At 36.6% G+C, this 19,781-nt stretch overlaps 1 protein-coding gene across 4 annotated transcripts in view; it reads left to right on the forward strand.

The window, feature by feature from the left end:
* LOC149936110 (adenylate cyclase type 3-like) overlaps positions 1–19,682 on the forward strand; it is a 69,658-nt gene extending 49,976 nt beyond the window's left edge. For all 4 annotated transcript variants that reach the window (XM_090154935.1, XM_090154938.1, XM_090154934.1 and 1 more), the window contains 17 exons: positions 3,873–3,991; positions 6,507–6,618; positions 6,887–7,014; positions 7,086–7,244; positions 7,322–7,460; positions 7,521–7,580; positions 7,730–7,827; positions 8,752–8,913; positions 9,057–9,144; positions 9,304–9,420; positions 9,511–9,921; positions 11,108–11,266; positions 14,321–14,467; positions 15,620–15,724; positions 15,799–15,922; positions 15,985–16,109; positions 16,673–19,682. In XM_090154935.1, the coding sequence (XP_090011061.1) occupies positions 3,873–3,991; positions 6,507–6,618; positions 6,887–7,014; positions 7,086–7,244; positions 7,322–7,460; positions 7,521–7,580; positions 7,730–7,827; positions 8,752–8,913; positions 9,057–9,144; positions 9,304–9,420; positions 9,511–9,921; positions 11,108–11,266; positions 14,321–14,467; positions 15,620–15,724; positions 15,799–15,922; positions 15,985–16,109; positions 16,673–16,969 (2,550 nt within the window). In that variant the 3' untranslated portion in view covers positions 16,970–19,682. The remainder of the gene's footprint in view (positions 1–3,872; positions 3,992–6,506; positions 6,619–6,886; positions 7,015–7,085; positions 7,245–7,321; positions 7,461–7,520; positions 7,581–7,729; positions 7,828–8,751; positions 8,914–9,056; positions 9,145–9,303; positions 9,421–9,510; positions 9,922–11,107; positions 11,267–14,320; positions 14,468–15,619; positions 15,725–15,798; positions 15,923–15,984; positions 16,110–16,672) is intronic.
* The last annotated feature ends 99 nt before the right edge of the window (positions 19,683–19,781 follow it).

Genomic DNA, 19,781 nt, shown 5'->3' on the forward strand with positions numbered 1-19,781 from the left:
GAAAAAACACGCCCCTTCCTCCTTTCCTTGGGTAATCTATCCCACTTTCTCCCCATATTGGAAGTCGAGGGGTAACCACTTAGAAAAAATTGTACACCAGATTTCCGATTTCCAAATATTTCCGATATTTCTTAAATATTTCCGATATTTTTTAAATATTTCCAATGATTCTTGATTATTTCCGATATTTCTTGACTATTTGCGATATTTCTTAAATATTTCCGATATTTCGTGAATATTTCCGATATTTCTTGACTATTTCCGATATTTCTTGACTATTTGTGATATTTTTTAAAGATTTCCGATATTTCTTGAATATTTCCGATATTTCTGGAATATTTCCGATATTTCTTAATTAATTCCGATATTTCTTAAACATTTCCGATATTTCTAAAACATTTCCGATATTTCTTAAATAATTCCGATATTTCTTAAATAATTCCGATATTGCTTAAATAATTCCGATATTTCTTAAATAATTCCGATATTTCTTGAATATTTCCGATATTTCTTGAATATTTCCAAATATTTCCAGATTACCAGAAATATCAAAAATATTCCCGTTTATTTCTCTAGATTTCCAATATTTCTTTCAATTTCTCGAGATTTCTATATGTTTCTTTGCATTTCTCGATTGCTTGAAATATTGAAAATATTTCCGTTTATTTCTAGATTTCCAGAAATATCGAAAAAAAATCGGTTATCTCTCTAGATTTCCAATATTTCTTTGGATTTCCGGATTTCCAGAAATATCGAAAATATTTACTTTTATTTCTCTAGATTTCCAGAAATATTGAAAATATTTACTTTTATTTCTCTAGATTTCGAAAATATCGAAAATATTTAGTTTTACTTCTCTAGATTTCTAGAAATATCGAAAATATTTACTTTTATTTCTCTAGATTTCCAAAATTTCTTAGAATTTCTCGAGATTTCTAATATTTCTTTTTGTTGTTCTAACCCTATGCATTAAAATTAGTTTAAAAAATTTAAATACCACTGTTGCATAGTGAAAAGTTAAAAATATTTTATTTTAAAAATATTCCCACGACTAGTTTTGTTAACCGTACGATGGACCAAGTTCTTTTTTAGCCAATTTCTGGAACACGTGACCAAGGAGAGTAGTTCGACGAACTCTCGCATTACCCAGTACACACCTGATGATGTTACCGTACGGTTAACGAAACTAGTCGTGGGAATATTTTTTAATAAAATATTTTCAACTTTTCACTATGTAACAGTGGTATTTTAATTTTTAAACTAATTCTAATATTTCTTCGGATTTCTCGAGATTTCTAATATTTCTTTGGATTTCTCTAGATTTCCAATAATTCTGTATTTCTAGATTTCCGGAAATAATTATTTCGATTTCTCACTATTTGTACACCAGATTTCTTAAGTGACTACCCCCTCGATGGAAGTAGACAATCAGTTACTATCTCCGACTCTCTTTCAAAATCGACCGGGAATCATGTTTATAGTGGCGGCTAGGCCTTCTCCGAAAGAGCGCTCTTTTTAAATCTTTTAGTTCCGGAGTAATAATTTCCCTCTTTCTCGGCCGTTTTTAGTGCATCTTATTTCCCTCGTTGTCTTTTACGCGCCGCACGGATAAAAGTCGTGAAGTTTCCCTATGTCTCCTTCGAAATATCCCTTATAGGCTGAGGCCCTCAAAAAAGAAGTTCTAAAAGCTTGGATTATATATCTTGCGGTCTCCGGGATATTATACTTTGGGCTTACGCTTATGACTTAAGACCTTTCAGGCTAGAGCGGGTTTCAAACTGCTTCCAACTTCCCTGGTTCTTTCTTTTTTTAATCTTTTATAAAACGGGGACTTTTTAATCAAGAGAAAGTCTTTGTACTTGAAGAAATCAAAAAGAGCCGCCTATTTTTGCGTAACGAGTTTATTTATTTGCCGCCTGCCTATTTTACATACACGTTCGAGTTGAAAATGAAAAAATATTCACTGCTCTAGGCTAATGTTACTTTGATAGGTAAGGTGTCTGAAAATAGGTTTTATACGGTATTGCTATAGATTTGCATTTCCATAAGGCTCATTTTATCTAAACTTAAAATAGCTCTATCTAAACTCGTGATTTATTCATTTCAATATAGATTTAATCATTCAAATCTCGTATCGTTATTTAATCATTCAAATCTCGATTTAATCACTTAATCGTTATTTAATCATTGAAATCTCGATTTAATCACTTAATCGTTATTTAATCATTGAAATCTCGATTTAATCTCTTAATCGTTATTTAATCACTTAATCGTTATTTAATCATTCATATCTCGATTTAATCACTTAATCGTTATTTAATCATTCATATCTCGATTTAATCACTTAATCGTTATTTAATCATTCATATCTCGATTTAATCACTTAATCGTTATTTAATCATTCATATCTCGATTTAATCACTTAATCGTTATTTAATCATTCATATCTCGATTTAATCTCTTAATCGTTATTTAATCATTCAAATCTCGATTTAATCACTTAATCGTTATTTAATCATTCAAATCTCGATTTAATCTCTTAATCGTTATTTAATCATTCAAATCTCGATTTAATCACTTAATCGTTATTTAATCATTCAAATCTCGATTTAATCTCTTAATCGTTATTTAATCATTCAAATCTCGATTTAATCACTTAATCGTTATTTAATCATTCAAATCTCGATTTAATCTCTTAATCGTTATTTAATCATTCAAATCTCGTTTTAATCTCTTAATCGTTATTTAATCATTCAAATCTCGTTTTAATCTCTTAATCGTTATTTAATCATTCAAGTCTCGTTTTAATCTCTTAATCATTATTTAATCATTCAAGTCTCGTTTTAATCTTTTAATCTTTATTTAATCATTCAAATCTCGATTTAATCTCTTAATCGTTATTTAATCACTTAATCGTTATTTAATCATTCATATCTCGATTTAATCACTTAATCGTTATTTAATCATTGAAATCTCGATTTAATCTCTTAATCGTTATTTAATCACTCAATCGTTATTTAATCACTTAATCGTTATTTAATCACTTAATCGTTATTTAATCATTCAAATCTCGATTTAATCACTTAATCGATATTCAATCATTCAAATCTCGTTTTAATCACTTAATCGTTATTTAATCATTCAAATCTCGTTTTAATCACTTAATCGTTATTTAATCATTCAAATCTCGATTTAATCTCTTAATCGTTATTTAATCATTCAAATCTCGATTTAATCTCTTAATTGTTATTTAATCATTCAAATCTCGATTTAATCTCTTAATTGTTATTTAATCATTCAAATCTCGATTTAATCTCTTAATCGTTATTTAATCATTCAAATCTCGATTTAATCTCTTAATCGTTATTTAATCATTCAAATCTCGATTTAATCTCTTAACCTTTAATAATTTAATATGGAGCCAATCCAATTAATAATGGTTTAATCGATTTAGTCATTTATTAACTTTATAATCTTTATTTTTCTAAATGGAATTGCTTTTATATGAATTCAAATATAAATAAATTAATCCGTTCAGTATTTTCTTTAATAACGTGATTTGTGAACCCTTGTTCAACGCCGTGGCCGTCTTGTTGGTTTTTGTGGTCTTTTCAGAGGATAAAAGTTTATTTGCGTTCCGAGCGTAACTGCTGATCTAGCCTTTTCGCTTCTCAGTTAACGCAGAAAGCATTGGGGATTATTTAAGATAGGCTAAATGAAAAAAATGCTGATTTAGTTTTTATGTAGGAGACCAACCCATTCGACTCGTGACCAAATTCCTTTTGAATTTGAACGTAAAAGATTCTTTCCAATCATTTGTTTACTTACCTTCTTTGAAGAACAAATATACACATGTAGTTTATTTTTTGTAGGAGCGGTTGTTATTATCCGTGTTACCCAAGCATTTGGCAGCTGAAATTAGACAGGATTTAGGAGCTGTGTTCGCTGGAAATTTCAAAAAGATTTACATGAGCCGACATGAAAATGTCAGGTAAGAAAACTCAATTTTTGGCTTTGTTAGACAACGCACTCTGGTGGAGTTTTGGGAATAATAATTACTAAGTTTATTTAAAGTACCCTGAGATTTTCTAGGGTTGCCATAGGTCAGGGAAATCAGGAAAAGTCGGGGAATTTGATTTACAGGGCTGCCACAAGTCAGGGAATTCACTGAAAAGTCGGGGAATTTGACTTACAGGGCACCCGCAGGTCAGGGAAATCAGAGAAAAGTCGGGAAATTTATATACAGGGTTGCCATAGATTAGGGAAATGAGATAAAAGTTGGGGAATATGATTTACCGGGTTGCCATAGATTAGGGAAATGAGGGAAAAGTTGGGGAATATGATTTACAGGTTCACTGCAGGTCAGGGGAATCAAATAAAAGTCGAAGAATTGGATTTACAGGGTTGTCACATGTCAGGGAAATTACGAAAAAGTAGGAAAATCTGATTTACAGGGTTGGAACCGGTCAGGGAAAAGTCAGGAAATTTGAAAATTACCCTAAAATGTCAGGGAAAGGTTAAGAAATTTAAAAAAATTTTAGTCTGGAAATTAAATTTATCTTGAAACTTTTATTATTCTGTGGTAACTATTTAGTTATTTATACATTTTTAAACATTGTAATTCTAACTTTTTTTGTAAATTGACAGAACTAAAATATAAAGTTAAAACTTTTGTAATTTTGCTCTTAAAATAGTGAGGAAAAACCTCTAAAAGAGTCACGGAAAAGACACTTAATTTTAATCTGAAAATATTCCGGCAACAATATTTAATAACAAATGTTATATTTTATAAAGTCGAAAATAATGCCATAACTGTCGCACCATAACTCGATATAGACGGAAGTATTATTTGAGTTTTATATTTGCTAAAATTGTTCTGAAAACGCAAAAACTCTCACTTCAGGTCATCGACAAAACTAGCAAAAAAAAAAGAAACTTCAAGACTTCATTTATTCGTGGGCAAAACAGACCTGAATTTGCAATGAGGATTAGATGTAAAATGTTCCTGACGTTTCCACCGCAATTCACTAAAGTTTCTTTCTCTTATATAAATGATAATTAGGAGAGGTCTCGGAGAAGAATCGCTATAGAAAGTTCAATTTACATAACCATTTTATTTTTCAAAATTTTTATCCTTTATCATCTCCCATTTTATTTTGAAGTAAAACTTTTCCCAAAACCAACATTTCAAAATTGGTTTAGAATGTAATGTATAATGTTTATATAGTATGGTCAAGAATATATTTATTGGTAATTCCCGGATGACAAACCACACCTCCTCGCGTAAAAAACTCTCAGGTACGAACTTCAACTCTCTCTTCATGTGGGTGGAGAATATCTCCAGGGAATTTATGATATAATTTGGTTTATATCTAGAGTGTATTTTGTTAAAGTTGTTATTATTTTAGAATTTGTTTCAGGCAGTAATCGGTTAAAACGTTAATGAAGTATAAATATTTAAACGTCTTTGTTTATACGAGTCTTCTTCGCCAGTATAGCCCGTATTCAAATTTTTAGGGAAAAGGGGGGGGGGGTTAATTCAAAACACTTAAAAGAAAAGAGAGGGAGGTACATTTTAGTGATGGCTCCGTTCCATCTAAGTTGGCAGGGCAACCCTTTCACCGTATTATGCTAATGTAGCTATCATTTGACTTGCAAATTAAGGATTATGTTAAAAATAAGCGCGAGGCCGCGTTCGATCGATCCGAAATTGAGGGGAAATCTCTTTTTTTCTCGTTGTGCCGTATAAAAAGTAGGAACAGATGGTAAAGGGTTTTGGACCTCAGGTGCAGTTGGGAGAGACTCTTCTTAAAGCGACTGGCCAATTACCCGAGATGGAATCGAATTAACGAATTAAGAAAGGAAAACCGCAATAATTCGTGTTATTTCTTACCTTGAGGTTGATGATAATAATTATCAACTTAAAACTGGTTTACATCCAACGACAGTTGTAATTATGTCTTCGGGAGCCCATTCTCGTGATGCTGTAATACGCTTCCATAGATACAGTGCCCCTCGAAACGTTAATTTATTTTGATTTTTTTCAATCGCGAATAATTTTGTTAAAACGATTGATATGTGTTTTTAGTTTTACTAAAACCTTGTAAGGTGCTTCTTAAATTAATATTTAGTCCCAAAGTTTATTATTTTAAGAATTATTATGAATAAATTTAATTAGAAGGCATCTTAAAATTTTAAATAAACGGCCAGCAAAAGTTATCTACTTTTAATATTTTTAATTAATAAACTCCACCCTCACATACTTTGTAGTGAAACTTCATTTGCTTTCGATTTTTCATGACACTCTTCATCGCCACCTATGTTTACGTTTTGGTAATTAAAAAGCAGACGAACTTTCGCTACGAAATATGCCATGGTAGAACCAGAGGTTAAAGCTATTGTCACATTTTCTTAGGTACTTAATGTATTCTTCGTTTTATTGTAAATGTACCGCGAAACTTGCAAAATGTATTTTATTGGTTAAAAGAAATTGTCTTCCCATATAGCATCCTATTCGCCGATATCGTTGGTTTCACCGCAATCTCGTCAACTTGTCCAGCTCCGGAACTAGTGCGAACACTAAACGAACTCTTCGCTCGTTTCGACAAACTATCCGACGTAAGTATAAAAAAGGGCTAAAATCTTTTACATTATCTTACTTGTACCGTGAAAAAAAAGATGAACCAATTTGCATAGATCACATAACGCTTTCCTTTTGACACAAATATTTGGGGTGGGGGGGGGGGGGGTTGACGCTCTTGAGCAAACGGAAAGATTTAGTTTAAAAAAGCCCGCTGTTAAAATAACGAGTTTTTTTTATCATAGACCGACGACAATTTTTCGTCTCATAACAAGCCATCTTCTCTTTTTTTCTTCAATTAAATAGAAATACCATCAACTTAGGATTAAAATCCTGGGGGATTGTTACTATTGCATTAGCGGAGCTCCCGAAGAAAGAGCGGATCACGCCGTTCTGTGCGTCCATATGGGACTTAGCATGGTGGATGCCATCAAGTGAGTTCTTAGATCAAATCGTTGAAGTAAAATAATCGAGTTTAATAACGAAATCTGTCTGTTTTAATCAGAATCGTTCGAGAACAGACCAAGTCAACCGTGGATATGAGGGTGGGCGTACACACGGGGGCCGTCTTGGCCGGCGTCTTGGGCCAGAGACAGTGGCAGTTCGACGTTTATAGCCGAGACGTCGAGCTCGCCAACAAGATGGAAAGCGGGGGAATGCCAGGGTGAGTGTCTATCTCGTAATGAAGTCCTCATCGCAAAAACGCTGAATGCAACCTTTTTAAACGACCGTCGCGCGCAGTCGAGTGCACATTTCGGAGAAAACTTTGTCGTATTTGGACGGCGAGTTCGAAGTCATTCCGGCTGACGGCGCTTCCAGGGACGAGTCCATTCGACTGGCCAACATCAAGACATATTTCATTACGAAAGTGCTCAAGCCGGTAAGTATCGCTCTTTAAAGAGTATTTTCTCGGAAACCGACGAAACGCTTTGTCGTTTAGTACCCGATGGGAACGCTGGACGAGGAAAAGCTGAATCAAAACGGAGGGGCTTCCACCGAAGTACGTTTTCAATTTCGTACGTTGGTCTCGTATTCCCAGAAGCCTTTTAAAAGTTTAAATTTAACCTGGTCGCGAAACCCAACGTTTCCTTTTCCACCTTTTCTCTCTCCCGATCCGTTCTTTGGGACTGTCTCTCCCTTTTCTCGAAGATGGAACAAGAAACAAAAGCCACGGACGCTTGTTTGAAAATGGAGGACGAGTACAAGAAAAGGCTCTACCAGGAACTCCTATTTCGCGACAACGAAAAGTAAGATCGCGACGAAATCTCGCTTTGATGGTTTATTTCCCATTCGCTCACGAGTGTCTCTCGCGATAAACCGTTACGCTCGAAAGGAAACTTCTACGTTTGTTTCGTCAGACGTAAATTGTTTTTTCTCGTTACTGTTTATCCAACGCGAAACTCGATTGTTTTTAAGATTGTCTTTAACTCCCTATACTACCCCTATTTGTTTAGGTAAACACAATCGGTCGCTGTTCTTACAACGAGAGTACCCGAGGTGTTTATTGTCGATTTTGTTCAAAGTTGGTATGAACTTTCCCAAAAGGAGACGTTGCACTACCTATTCGATTTGCCATGGCAACCGAAAATGTTTTTGACCACTTAAAACAAAAAAATCTCCATTTAAAGGGAATATAACCTCAGGTATTTGTTGTGGAACACCAACGTTTTCCGCTCTGGCCACTCTTGCCTTTGGCGCCACTCTACAGGGAAGTTTGAAAAATTTAAGGGGTCTTCCATAAAGATTGCTTTGCAGGTTATATTCCCTTTAAAAAAAGTCTGGGATTATAAAAATTTGAAAATCACGAAATGGGTAATTTGGACCACATTTAGGTAAATTTCATAAAGTTTGGGTTAATTGAAACATTTTTGGGTAAAATAAGGAAAAAATCTTATTTTTGTTTTAAATGGTCAGAAACCTTTTCGGTTGTCATGGCAAATCGAATGGGTAGTGCAACGTCTACTTTTGGGAAATTTAATATCTCATATAGGTCTACATTACGCCTGACTTTGAACAAAATCGGCAATAAACACCTAAGCCCTATTGTAACCGTGAATCCGTTTACGCGTTGCGCTTTAACCTTTCGAACAAATACTATTAGGTCTCGGGAATACCGTTGATAAAGAGGGTTTGGCGATTGATTTCGAAAACTCTCTTTTCTCTTTTGACAGATCGCTGTCGAAACACGCGACGCCGTTCACCCTTTGCTTCAAGAGCAAAGACGTCGAGGACCAATACCGGAGGAGTAGCGACAGCACTAGCTGCATCTGCTTGGCGGCCTTCCCACTGGTCTTCTTCTTCGTCACGCTGGCCCATCTTCTCGTCTTAACCGGGTAAAATAACACTCTCTTTTTCTCCGATATTGACCGTCTCGAAAAACGCCTCTGATCACGCGATGACGATTGATTTCTACAGAAAAGACGGCTTTTTCACTTTTCGCCATCGCGTCTCTAGTTTTTCTTCTTTCTTCTTTTAGGTCAGTGGTCCCGTATGTCGTTAACCTTATAGGCTTGGCTCTTGTCGGTACTATGACCTTTGTCTGTGTTCTTCCCTTCATTTCTAAGGTAATTGGAGCGAACTTTTCCCTTTCCTCTCTACCCTTCTTTGCCTCTATCCAAATTCCAGACGTCTCCCTTTCGAAATGATCAATTGATTCGACTGTTCTTTTCTCTCTTTTCACCCGCCACCCCGTTTGGCCCCCCTCCATCCACATCGTCCCACAGAGTATCCCAAAATCAATGAGCTCCTTTTCGAGAGCCGTTCAAGAAAAGCCGTGTTGGCGGCTGGTCGTAATGATACTCTTCGTTTCAATATGGTTCTCGGTGCACATTATGACGACGGTAAGGGCCGCCCACCCACGACGAATTTCCCTACATTATTTTTAACACTCCATTTTGGTTTCCCCTCCGTACGTTCGATCGATTTTTCAGATACTCTACGAGCAGACGATTCCGCCTCAACCTCAACTTCACCTTCAACCTTTGAACCTTACCATGTTGAAATATCTCAAAAACCTGTCCGCTACCTCTACCCCCAGTCCCGATGGCCCAGGAGGCAAACCTCAGGAGTTTTACCCCCTCCCTCAGTATCTGAGCTACTTCTGTATCTTGGGCATGCTGGCCGTGACGGTACTGACCGACGTGAGCTACCTCATCAAGGCCTTCCTGATGATCGCCATCTTCTGCACCCAGTGCGCGTTCAATTACGTGCTGCTCAGGACCGCCTTCCAAGTTTACGATGACAAGACTTACGGGCGCCGAATACTCTACTTGGAGCACGAAGCGCTCTTGACTGTGATTCTAATCGCCATCGGACTCTTACTGATCATCATTAATAAGCAGGTAGATTTTCTAGCATTTTTCAAAACCAACCACCTTCCATGCTCCCAAGTTAACACTTGTCACTTTTATCGGAACGGAATGCGATCGGCGACTACGGACCGGCCCCTTATCCAATTTATTTTTCCCCTCAATTTCAAGTTATAAACCTGAAAAAATTCACACGCCAGCAAAGGAATTTTTAATATCACGTCGGTGGAAATATTTTTTTATAAATCGACGTTACCGCTATTTCGGGAATTTCAACCCCTTTTATTCGTGTCAATATAGTCCTAAAAATCGTATTTGCGGAGTACGAAAAAAGGTTCTCATTGTTTGTAAGATACGCTGCGACCGCGTTAAAACTGATGGCTTTAATATAAAAGCAAATGCGACTGTGTGAAGTCTGAGAGTGGATGGTGAGAGTGGATGGCTTACCTAATTAAAATTTAATGTCATTGCCGAGTAGTTTTCCACGTTCTATCAAACTTACTTCTTTATTCATATTTTGTTGGCAGTGGTTAATTAAAATGAATGTTGAGAGGCGAGTTGATTCGAAAACTGCTCTTACAGGGAAAGACACCTTTATTAATTGCGGCCTAATTATTCGCGTATCGTAGAAGGAATCTTTGTTCTTTTGTTGAATGAACGCGGAACTTTAGGCGTCATTCGATAAATAAACTGTCGTCGGAACCAGAGCTCATCGTGGCCTGTATTTTCGGGATTTAGTGTCGCTATTTGGGGCAGGGACGCTGGGTACGTCGTCCGTCTCCGGTAATTAGTGTCTAATGCGTCAATGGATTTCCCGCAGCCCGGATGGCGGAGCCGCGACTCTGAGAAATATACATCTCCCCGTTCCGGGTGTATACCCCATTTAGGCCACTGCTACCATCTCCACTCCTATCTCTTACCGAATTTGTCAGCGCTAATGCAATTTCGTAATGGACTCGAGAGCCTAATCCGGATTCTCCGGGTTAATTTTCTCGTTATTGGTGGCAAATTATAATGGAACTCTCGTCTCTCGGAGACCCGGGAACCGGTGAAATACGATTGGGTCGGACCTCATTCCGAAGCGCCCTTGCGGGACGGAAGAGAAACGGTGTTTTCCTAGTGGCTCGATGAAACAACGTGTCGGATTGCCCCGCGTTTAGACTGATATCCGAGCTTTGCAAACGAAGTCGGAAGTATTTATAACTCATTCTCGTCACAGTTCGAGATGACGTCCAGGCGTCTTTTCCTTTGGCAAATGGAGGTGGAGGAGCAGAAGGAGAAAGTAGCGGACATGAGACGGAAAAACGAAGCTCTGGTCTACAACATTCTGCCTCCTCATGTGGCTAAACACTTTTTGGGAAGCCGTAAAACGGACGAAGTAAGTTGATTCATTTGAACGGAAGAGGAGTTTGTGTCTATGCGCGGGTAGCTATTAAAAGATTAACGCTAATTGAAGAGAACCCCACTTATTTGTATCCTCTCGCCTAATTTCTTAATCCTCTTACGTCAAGGCTTGATTGGCTTTTAAAAGTTAATCTCCCCAAATTGTTCGAACTGAGAAAGATTCTAGTTCAGTTTATAAATATTGTTAAATCCTATTAAAATTAATCGAGGAAATATTCTGTAGATGGAAAACATAATTTGTGGCTACCTTTCTCGGTTGATTTCACGGCCTATTCATTTGCCATAATTTGTGGCTACCTTTCTCGGTTGATTTCACGGCTTATTCATTTGCCATAATTTGTGGCTACCTTTCTCGGTTGATTTCATGGCCTATTCATTTGCCATAATTTGTGGCTACCTTTCTCGGTTGATTTCACGGCCTATTCATTTGCCATAATTTGTGGCTACCTTTCTCGGTTGATTTCACGGCCTATTCATTTGCCATAATTTGGGGTTACCTTTCTCGGTTGATTTCATGGCCTATTAATTTGCCATAATTTGTGGCTACCTTTCTCGGTTGATTTCACGGCCTATTCATTTGCCATAATTTGTGGCTACCTTTCTCGGTTGATTTCACGGCCTATTCATTTGCCATAATTTGTGGCTACCTTTCTCGGTTGATTTCACGGCTTATTCATTTGCCATAATTTGTGGCTACCTTTCTCGGTTGATTTCATGGCCTATTAATTTGCCATAATTTGTGGCTACCTTTCTCGGTTGATTTCACGGCTTATTCATTTGCCATAATTTGTGGCTACCTTTCTCGGTTGATTTCATGGCCTATTAATTTGCCATAATTTGTGGCTACCTTTCTCGGTGGATTTCACGGCCTATTCATTTGCCATAATTTGTGGCTACCTTTCTCGGTTGATTTCATGGCCTATTAATTTGCCATAATTTGTGGCTACCTTTCTCGGTTGATTTCACGGCCTATTCATTTGCCATAATTTGGGGTTACCTTTCTCGGTTGATTTCATGGCCTATTCATTTGCCATAATTAGTGGCTACCTTTCTCGGTTGTTTTCACGGCCTATTCATTTGCCATAATTTGTGGCTACCTTTCTCGGTTGATTTCACGGCCTATTCATTTGCCATAATTTGGGGTTACCTTTCTCGGTTGATTTCATGGCCTATTCATTTGCCATAATTAGTGGCTACCTTTCTCGGTTGTTTTCACGGCCTATTCATTTGCCATAATTTGTGGCTACCTTTCTCGGTTGATTTCACGGCCTATTCATTTGCCATAATTTGTAGCTACCTTTCCCGCTTGATGGCCTATTTATTTGCCATAATTTTTACACAAACTATTAATCTGAGAAACTTGCCCGGATAATGGGTTATATCAGAAGAATATAATGTACCTCTAAAGTGAGAAGTATTCATCTTTTGTTATTCCCTTGAAACATGTACCCGAGCAGGGTCTAGCTGATTTTTCAAATTGCGTTATGGAAGAAACTTAAAATATTGATAACAATTTATTATATAAATTAAATATTTATATATTATATATTATAATAATATTTATACAAACTTTATTTATGAAAATATGATCCCTATTTAGTGTAATATTTACTTATTAAATCATTAGGTGGAGCCATAATCGCGTTCATAGAAAACTGCCTCACACTTGCGAACGTACATATTTCCAGGATGACCAGTGGTCCCCTCCCATATTTCATAATTTTTCCTCTATATTCAATGAATTCCCCCTATCCTATATTTTAATAATTTTACTATTTTTCCCCTTGCAATTACGAGCTTTTAAATTGAAAAACTACAAAGTTGAAAGCATTTCTAATGAGAACCGCGTATGGACTGTACAATGTAGAACCTGCTAAATGTAAATTTGCCTTAGTTTAGTTATTAAACCAAATTCACTTTAAAAACCATAAATTTTCACTTAATATATAATTTAAATCTATATTTTTGATTAATTTCAACAGAAATTTTTCAATACTTTCCAAAAATCTCCTACTTAAAAAATTTCCTAAATTGACTACCAATTTCCTATTTTTAGCGCTTTCCTGGGATAACCTTGTGTTTAATTACGTCCTAATTAATTCCTCTCTCATAAGAGATACATTACATACTTCTGGTTATACAGAGTGTTTTAAAAGGAGATGCAAAAATTTTAAGGAGTTGTAGGGGGTGAGTTGTTTTTTTCCCACATTCCTACGATGAGTTAAAAGAGTGCCAGAGATCTTCAAAGTGTGGCCTAGTAGCCCCAGGAAGTAGGCTGCAACAAGCGCAAAACCAAGCAGCAGGGAATACGAACATAAAGGTTTGGGTTGGTGTGATAGGTAAAAAGGGACTTTGTAAACAAATCGAGGTAACCAGCGTAAAAAGTAAACTTAAACAGTATTTAAAGTCCCTGCTGCTTGGTCTTGCGCTTGTCGCAGCCCACTTCCAGGGGCTGGTAGGTCACACTTTGAAGCTCTCTGGTGCTCTTTTAACTCATCGTAGGGAAATGGGGAAAAAACAGGCATACTTCTCAACTCACCCCCTTCAAATTTTTGCATAACCTTTTAAAAACACCCTGTATAATACTTTTATCGTGCTTGTAACAAAATGATTCGGTTTACTTTAAAAGTTTCCATTTGAACCAAGATTTAAACGCGATAAAAACACCACTAGTTAATATAAACTGTATAAAATCCTTGATCGTTCTTTTTTGGATAAGTTAAGTTAGAAACCCTAGTTAATGATATACTTTAACGGTCGTATTTGAAACTTTGGAGAAAAGAACGTTTAGTAGCTAAGGATATAATAAAATGTTTAACCACTTCTCGAGTATCGTCCTCGGAGTTAGAGAGATAATTGAATGCTGAAAATTCAAGAAAAAAGAGAAACCGGTATATACGATCTATATCTACGACAATTTTGTAGTTAATATCTTTAATGGCCGCTGGGGGGCGTAACTTCCCGGTCCAGATGAGGAGGGAGACAGCGACAGCCTTTCATTCAATTAAACTTTTCTTCGCCTGGGCAGGATTTGTACAGCAAAAGCTACGAAGCTGTGGGCGTTATTTTCGCCGCCATGCCCAACTTCTCGGATTTCTATACCGAGGAAACCGTGAATAACCAGGGCCTGGAATGCCTCCGATTTCTCAATGAAGTTATCTCCGATTACGACGCTGTAAGTACCGTTCCAGAATCTCCCTTTATGTACGAGTTCCTTCTATTCACTTGTTTACGAGCCTGAAGCTAAGGTTTGTAGAGAGATGGTTAAAAGACTGGGAATTTTTCCCCATATTATAGCTTTGATAATGCCAGTGAGAAATTCAAATGGCGCTGTCGTCGGCGTGAAAACCCCTACGAATATATTGATCACTTCTCTGTATAACACTGAAGTATAGCTGAGTAGCACATTATATTTATATTCAGAAATTTTGCAGGTAGCGGTTTTGGCATTGTTTTGACGTAATGTATAACAAGTGGTAAATAATAGTAATCGAAAATATGGTACAAAAGTGGTAAAGATTTTTTTGGTTGATTATTTTAAAGACAGAAGGAACAGAATCCTGCGTCAAGGAATACTTATTTCTTGGAAAGTGCACTTTTTTCCGTTCAATAATGTGCGCGAAACTTTTCAAATCAAATTTATCCTCAAAATGAAGCTGACAAATACGCTTCTTCTCTTTTAAAATAAGTATCGTATCTCTAGGAATATTCTTTGGCCATTCTTCCTTTCTCTTTATATCTTTGGTACTTGAAAAAAGATAAAAGTTTCCGCCAAGGCTTCGCGAAACTGCTTTGTCATCTTTTCACATCTTTATATATTATTTGTCGATCACGTGCGCAGCTAGTGATAACGATAGAGAAAGCCGTGTCAGCTGGTGGAAAATAATAGTATTAAAGAGTATAAAAATCCCAGTCTTTTAACCATACACGATTTACGAACCTTGCCATCTCTCTACAAACCTTGCCTGAAGCACGGCCCACTTTGATCACGCGTTGTTTGCGCTACAGCGGCCAACACATTCGTCGAAATTCCGCGAGCAAGGATTTTCCCCCTATAAACTGTACTATAATGTGTAGGAGGTCAGCGCCACGCTCGGTTGTTATATTGACTTCAATGTAAAAACTATACTAAAAATAATAATCCGCTAGGAGCGCTGACGTCATACACATCTTTTGCTCATAGGTTAACACAGAAACGTCAACGAATGAGATGGCCGCTGTAGCGCGAGAGATGCGCGAGACATCAAAGTTGGCCGTGCCTGAAGTATTTATCTGGCGCGTACATTGACGTATTTTCTCGGTACTTATACTCTTTATCGCGTCGTAGCTCTTGGAACAACCCAGGTTTAAAGACATCATTAAAATTAAAACCATAAGTGCCACTTACATGGCTGCCAGTGGGTTGAATAACGACAACGAAGAAAATATCAAAGTAATTATCGTTCAGTTTCAAAGATTTATTAATTAGACGGAAGACTTTGAAAAGAAATGCTCCATTATTTTTAGGCCGATACCCCCATCAAAGAGAAATGGGCGCACCTGGCTCAGTTGACCGAATTCGCCCTGACGCTGAGGGAGACACTCAACAACATTAACAAAGAAAGTTTTAACAATTTCGTTCTTAGAATGGGTCAGTATACCAGACTTTTGCCTGCAAGTTCGTTTCTGACTAACGCTTTTTTTAAATCTCAGGAATAAATCAAGGACCAATTACCGCCGGTGTCATCGGAGCCCGAAAGCCCCACTACGATATGTGGGGAAATACGGTCAATGTGGCTAGCAGGATGGAAAGTACGGGCAAAGCGGGTGGTATTCAAGTAAGGAAGACTTTCTTTCACTTTATCAATCGCGCCATTCTCACTATTATACTCCCGTATATCTACTAGACCAGCTGAAAGTAATCAGATTCTATCTCGAACTATCCAAGTCCGTCGCTCATCCGTATCTTCGAAAGAAACGCGCCAAATTTCATTAGACCTATAGACGCCTTCGCTAGTAGGGAGGGCTCATTTATTTAATAGTCTTCGGGACGAAAATATTTCAGAGCTGTCACGAATTCTTTTAAATGTGGATCTAGAGGCGTTATTGATTTCGCGATTTTTCCGCCCACGCCTTCGTCGGCCGGCGCTCTTAGTCGTATGTAGAATCTTCGTAACCAATGTGTAGTACTTTTCACCAGTCGTGTCGGATTGGCGTTTGGGAGTCGCGGAAGGCGACCTAACTTTAGTTTTTCCTTCAAGGAAGGGGGGATAAAACTTGTTTTTAATACCCCAAACTAAATCAATTTCGGAAGAAAATGGCCAAGAGCGTGGCGGGGTGGACGGACAAAAAGGACTTTTGACTGCGCCATTTATATCTTTCTCTTTTCTCTCGCCTGCAGGTTGTCGAAGAGACGGCCAGGATTCTGGAGGAGTTCGGTTACGTCTTCGAGCAGCGGGGTTGGGTGAGCGTCAAAGGGAAGGGGAAGCTGATGACGTATTATCTCATCGGCAAAGACACGGACCCTAAAACAAACGGGGGACCTTTAAGTCACAATTCATCACCCAAAGTCACCGTGGAATCCGCGTCGCCGGCGAAATCGGAGCCATCTCCCCGCAAAGACAAAGACTCGAACGTCGGCGGCGTGTCCTCGACGAAGTCAGATTCACCTTCCAAGACGACGCCGGAGAAGCGGTGAAATGACAAAATGGCCGCGTCTTAATTTATTTTTTTAATCGTGGAAACCTCGACCTCTTTCGTTTTTCCCTTCGCGCGTTTTTTCACCGAAACGAGAATACTAGTCAGGGATATATTCATTCGCGGTACGAGACTTTTTAACATTTTTTTTTAAAAAGAGGGACTCGAATTTCAGAACCTACTAATATATGCGTTAATTAATGAAAGCGTCGTCTGAGTAACGTTTTCACGTTTTTAAATTATTGGTGCCACGTTCCATCGATAATTAATTAATTAATTAATTAATGGATACGAACATTCGACTAAATTAACAAATTAAGTTTAGCTCGCTGTTACAAAAAAAACTAAAACAAAAATAGTCTGTGATGCAACTGTTGGACGTCTATTATAGTTTATCTTAAAGGACAAAACCGATCGCGAATACTACCGAACACTACGATACTTCGTACTATAGAAAAAAGAAGTACTATCAAAATATACCGAAATAAAGCACGAGAAAATTGAAATTGTGATGCACTGGTAATTTTCCTACGGAATCAAATTCACCTTTTTACAGTTATCGTGAAATAAAATTAAGAAATAATAAAAACAATTAAATCGACTAAATCTTCTGATTCTCTTATAAAAACTGTACCAGGCTTACAACGCGTACTCTCGGCTTTCTAGAATAACTGTAATTAAAAACCGTTTAAAAATACTCCGAAACAAACAAAACTGAATCTAAAAAAATACTACAATCAATAACCACGATCAAAATCATTAAGAAATGGTACTTAATGGTACGATAGATTTATATTTAAAGAGTCAAACAGTACAGTTTTTATAAGACTACCTATAAAATATAGCGAGAAAGTTTAAAGAAATGGTTTCGGAAAAAGAAACACTTCCCTGCTCAATATTCTTAGATCGCACACACTAAAAATAATTCCGATAGAATCCTCACAAACAAAAAAGGTAAATGAGAAAAATTGACTTAAGACCCAATCGTTTGGTTTTATTTTCTAATATAAAGAAAGTACGGATTGACCAATACTATATTTCTAACACAGAGTTGCTCAAAATAGTCAAAAGATGATGGTATAACGAGGACAGTCGCGCGTCTTGTTATCCTTAGAGTCTGTTGGTTTTTGAGTCCACCGCCACTCCCAGTTGTAGCCGGTCTTGATAGGAAATAATCGTCTATTTTCACACCCTCCACCCCCAAAACACTCTTTTTGTGTAAAGAAATATATACCAAAAGTGTTTGTATAAAAAAGAAACAAAATATATGTAAATAGAGAACCGCCTTGTTCCAGATATCGCTTGTATAAAATGTAAAAGTCAATAGGACATTTTTTGTAATATATTTACTGAACACGAGAAATGTGAAAAGAAGAAAACTTATTTCTTTCGCACTTAAATTTTCGGGATTTCGAGGGTGTGCGTGAGGTTTGTTAAAAAAATAAACACGAAATAGAGACATATTTTTTACTGGAAAGTGCGTGTAATAATGAAAAGCGAGAGTGAATATTGATCGTAACAAAACGACAAAAAAACTACTAAGTGGAAAAAAGGATCTTGGAACGAAATATGGGGGAAATGGTGGCCAACCTCTGATTTTGGGTTAATCAAGTTTTTTGACGGCAGCGAAAGTTATTAAAAGATACGATAATTTTATTTCATAAAAAAAGCACGAGTTATAAATGAATTTAAAAAAATACCCCAAAAAATATTCCACGTTAGAAAATTTACGTTAATACGTTAACAAATATATAGAGTACCTGACTTTAAAAAAGAATAAAAAAGAATACTCCGTTCTTCCACAATTTCATTTATGTTCTGAATTCATTTTCATTTTTCAATATATCAATAGGTTGGTCAAAATATAGACGATATTCGTTTTACCCAACTTTTTTTGTTAAGAAAAGGGAGAAAATTAAGTTACCGGGACCACCTACTGTTACGAAGAAATAACTTCTTTGGTGATAATAATAATTTGGCGTGAACCGCGCGTCCCGGTATACGGCGTTTCAACAGAACTCAGTTCCTTTTAAAATATTCCTTGGGGTTAACTAACCCGTACGTTACAAATAATATTAAAAATAAAAGTAATGGATTTAACTTGAATAACCCAAAGAAATCGGTGCTTAAAAATTACTAAAGAAACTTTTTGTTTTAAATAATTCTTCCGACGATCGGTTTATTTCGAAAAAGTGTGGTGTTTAGATTTCGTATATTTGTCACATATCGTTCAGATGTCCGTGGCTAATTACCCTTATACATAAGATGTTATTTCAAAAGAAAATTCAAAACTCGAACCAAACGCTTAAACACAGATAATATATATATGCCCTCTCTAGTAATATTTATATTTTGAAAAATAAGAGAAGAAATTAATTAGTTGTCATCAGAAACGGTGCCTATATTAAATGATAAAAAAAACAAAGTTAAATCGGTGTTTAATACCCTTTGGCTATTATTACGACTATGCACTAGTGGATAAACAAATTTATGTAGAAATGACAAAAAAAGAAGCAAAAGAAATTTTGTTGTACTAACTGTAAGTTTTACCCGTGTGTAGCGAGAAAATTAAAAAAAAAACAAAATCCTTCTAAAATTTAATTTTTTTCTCAGTCAGACTCTTTCGTCTCCCACGCGGGCCACAAAAGACGGCCCATTTGCTAAAATAATTCTGTTTAGTTTAAATTTGTCTTACTCGCGATGACATTTAGCCATTTGAGTGGAAATTTACTTCATAAAGATCTTAATTTCAAAACAGAATTGAACTCCGACCTAATTAAAACTTTGTATGAAGGCATTTTGCCCTGAATTGT

The sequence above is a fragment of the Leiobunum rupestre genome, chromosome 7 (genome assembly GCF_980474605.1).
Source record: "Leiobunum rupestre chromosome 7, qqLeiRupe1.1.hap1, whole genome shotgun sequence".
Taxonomy (NCBI): Eukaryota; Metazoa; Arthropoda; class Arachnida; order Opiliones; family Sclerosomatidae; genus Leiobunum; species Leiobunum rupestre.